The 3838-nt window shown below is 42.7% G+C and overlaps 1 protein-coding gene across 1 annotated transcript; it reads right to left on the bottom strand.

The window, feature by feature from the left end:
• Positions 1–1171: 1171 nt before the first annotated feature.
• LOC125475161 lies at positions 1172–3241 on the bottom strand (the record flags this gene model as incomplete). Its single annotated transcript, XM_048579534.1, has 3 exons — positions 1172–1913; positions 2010–2116; positions 2510–3241. Coding segments are annotated over 3 exons (1581 nt in total), but the record flags the coding sequence as incomplete, so codon positions are not given.
• Between the last annotated feature and the right edge of the window lie 597 nt (positions 3242–3838).

Genomic DNA, 3838 nt, shown 5'->3' with positions numbered 1-3838 from the left:
TGCCTTTTTCAGAAATGATATGGCCTAGAACAATACCTTGCTTAACCATGAAGTGGCATTTTTCCCAATTAAGTACAAGATTCGTTTCAACACAACGTTTCAAGATTAAAGTCAGATTATTCAAGCAATGATCAAATGAATTGCCAAACACGCTAAAATCATCCATGAATATCTCAATAATCTTCTCCACATAATCAGAGAATATACTCACCATGCATCGTTGAAACGTCGCCGGAGCATTGCACAAGCCAAATGGCATGCGTCTATATGCAAAAGTGCCAAAGGGGCACGTAAATGTTGTCTTCTCTTGGTCCTCCGGAGCGATCACAATCTGGTTATATCCGGAATATCGATCAAGAAAGCAGTAAAATTCATAACCGGCTAACCTTTCCAACATTTGGTCGAGGAATGGTAATGGAAAGTGATCCTTCCTTGTCATGGCATTTAACTTCCTGTAATCAATGCAAACACGCCAACCAGTCACAACACGAGTGGGGACAAGCTCTTGTTCTTCATTCTTCACCACTGTGACGCCAGACTTCTTTGGAACAACCTGCACAGGTGACACCCAACGACTATCAGAAATAGGATATATAACACCACAATCAAGTAATTTTATAACCTCCTTTTTCACTACTTCCAACATAGGTGGATTAAGGCGACGTTGAGCTTCACGAGATGGCTTGGCTTCCTCCTCCAAAAGGATGCGATGCATGCACGTGGTGGGACTAATGCCTTTGATATCCGCCAAAGTCCATCCAATGGCAGATTTATGCTCTTTTAACACCCTTATCAACTTGTCTTCTTCTTGAGCTGTGAGTAAGCTTGAAATGATGACGGGTAGCGTTTGATCTTGGCCCAAGAACACATACTTCAAGTGACTAGGTAATGGCTTTAACTCAAGTGTAGGTGGCTGCACAGTTGATGGAAGTAACTTGTTAGTCAAAACCGAATCTAAAAGTGAGATTGGAGACTTACCAGAGTGGGAGGGCAATGACTCGAGGGCAGCGACCATTTCAAGTACTTCCTCACAAGGGGGCACGGCAATATGGTCAGATTGCATGCCGTGGGTTGCCAAGACTCCCTCACACTTATTTCTTGTTCCTATGCCGTTGACTAAGGCTACCTCAAGTGCATCTTCGTTCATTCTATCCAAATGCACCTGTGCCAAAGAATCAACAATGTCAATAGCAAAACAAGAATGGTCCTCAATTGGATGTTTAATGGTTTCAGAAAGATTAAAATGAATAATGTCCCCATCAAACTCCATGGTCAATGTTCCTGTATACACATCAATCTTTGTTCTTGCTGTTTTCATGAAGGGACGGCCTAGCAAGATTGGCAATGATGGAGCATGGCTTGAATCCTCCATGTCTAAAACATAGAAATCTGCGGGGAAAATAAGGTGATTGACCTGCACTAAAACATCCTCAAGGACTCCCTTGGGATAAGCGTTAGAACGATCGGCCAATTGAATTATAACGCCATCTTGTTTTAACTCACCAAGGTTCATTGATGCATAAATGGAATATGGCATTACATTGATGGATGCACCTAAATCTAACATGCATTGTTCAAATCTAGTGTTTCCAATTATGCATGGGATAGTAAAACTCCCTGGATCCTTACACTTTGGAGGTAACTTGCGTTGCAAGACCGCGGACACATTTTCACTTACTTTCACAACTTCTTTGTTTGAAATTCTTTTCCTAGTTGTGCATAACTCTTTTAAAAACTTTGCATACCTGGGTACTTGCTTAATAGCATCAAGTAAAGGAATGTTTACTTGAACTTTGCGAAAGGTCTCCAAAATGTCCTTTTCGCCTTCTTCCTTCTTTGATTGTGCAAATCTGTGAGGAAAAGGAACATTGGGCAGATTAGTGTTTGAAATCACAACATTTGAAACAACATTACTTGAGGTGGACGGTTTGGAAGGTGTAGATTACTGCGGCATGGTTGGTGCCATCTTTGCCGTGGGGTGGGATTGCTCCTCTTCTTCCAATTGTAACTTCTCATCTTCCTTGTTTGGGGCAGATGCATGTGCTTTGCTTCCCTCTTCTTTTCCACTTCGTAAAATGATGGCTTTTGCAGATTCAAAACCACCCTTTGGATTGATCTCCGTAGTGCTTGGTAACTTACCACTCTCACGAAATTGTCCCAAAAATTCGGCCATTTGGCCCATTTGCTTCTTGAGCTCATTCACCTCCTTTGCTTGATTCTGCATTCCCTGCACCATTGTGGTTAATAATTGATACGTTTTATCATCATTCATGGACATACCTGAGTTGGTTTGGGATGATTGTGCTTGAGGAGGTGGTTGTGGTGCCATTGGCCTCGGGAAGAAACCCGGGGGTTGTCGGAATCCACTTTATTGGGCAGGTTGTTGTGCATCCCTCCATCTGAAATTGGGGTGGTCACGCCATCCCGGATTGTATGTGTTAGAGAAAGGATCACTCCTTGGTTGGTTTGGATTCCCATAACCCACGGCGTGGGCAGATTCCCACCCTCCATTTTCAATTAATTGAGGGCATTGATCAGATTGGTGTCCTTGAATGGAACATACACCACACATTGTAGTTCCTTGCGGTTTGGGGCCTTCAACAAACTGTGACAACATGGACGTAAGGTTAGCCATTTGGGATTGTAACTCAGAAATAGAACTTACCTCATTGACATGATGTGGCCGTGGGGCATCTCTTTGCCCAACTCCTTCATATTGTTGTGCGTTGAGTGCGCGATTAGCAATGAGCATTTTGGCATCCATGGGTGTCTTATCCACTAGAGCTCCTCCCGCGGATGCATCCAACATTTGACGTTCAATTGGTAAGAGCCCTTCGTAGAAATATTGAAGAAGAAGCTCCTCCTTCAATTGGTGCTGTGGACATGAAGCAACAAGGGTTTTAAAACGTTCATAATAAGTTAGGAAAGATTCACCTTGGTTTTGCTGAATTCCACTAATCTTCTTGCGAAGAAGAATGATTCGTGATGTTGGAAAGAACTTCTCTAAGAAAGCTCGCTTCATACTTTCCCATGATGTGACAGTGCCAGGAGCCAACTCGTACAACCAATCCTTGGCCTTTTCCAACAAAGAAAAAGGAAAAGCCTTCATCTTCAATATGTTGCTATCCACGTTCACCGGTGTCATACTTGAGCATACGACTTCAAACTCCTTCAAATGCTTATTAGGGTCCTCCATTGATAACCCATGGAACTTGGGTATATGATGTAGCAAACTGGACTTCAATTCAAATTCATCGGTCTTCTCAGGGGCTGCCCTAGGGTATTGGATGCAAAGAGGGGCTGCATTGTCCAAACCCGAGGCGGAAAGCTCCTTGATGGTTCGGTTGTCTACTGCCATGGTTGGTACTTCTTCTTCACACCTTGCTGTGGGCTCTTCTTTAACCTCCACTTCTTGCTCTTCGATTTCAGGTTTGGAACTAGAAGGATTAGATGCTTGTAGTTTCCTTTCTCTCCTCAAAGTCCTCTCAAAATCGTCGTTAAAGTCGAAGATATTCTCACGAACAGGTTGTGAGCTACGAGTCATAAACTAGTACCTGCACACAAGAGCAAACAAGATAAGTAACACACTTAAAAGACTCGGCACAAGTAAGAAAACAATAGGCCTATACACGGCACAAAAACAAACACACACACACGGTGCAAAAATATAAAACAAAACAGAAACTAAACAAATTAAACAAGACTCAAGACAAGGGATTAGCAACTTTGCTAATCCCCGGCAACGGCGCCAAAATTTGATGCGAGATTTACTTGACACTCAAATTAAACCCTCGTTTGACAATTGTAGTAGAATGGATAAGTGAGGGATCGTTCTAGA

Source organism: the organism of the source record quoted next, unplaced genomic scaffold (genome assembly GCF_019419815.1).
Source record: "Pyrus x bretschneideri cultivar Hongxiangsu unplaced genomic scaffold, Pyrus_bretschneideri_v1 Contig14, whole genome shotgun sequence".
NCBI classification, from domain to species: domain Eukaryota; kingdom Viridiplantae; phylum Streptophyta; class Magnoliopsida; order Rosales; family Rosaceae; genus Pyrus; species Pyrus x bretschneideri.
Note: the sequence above shows the minus strand (reverse complement) of the source record. Positions and strands in the feature narration are given on the sequence as shown.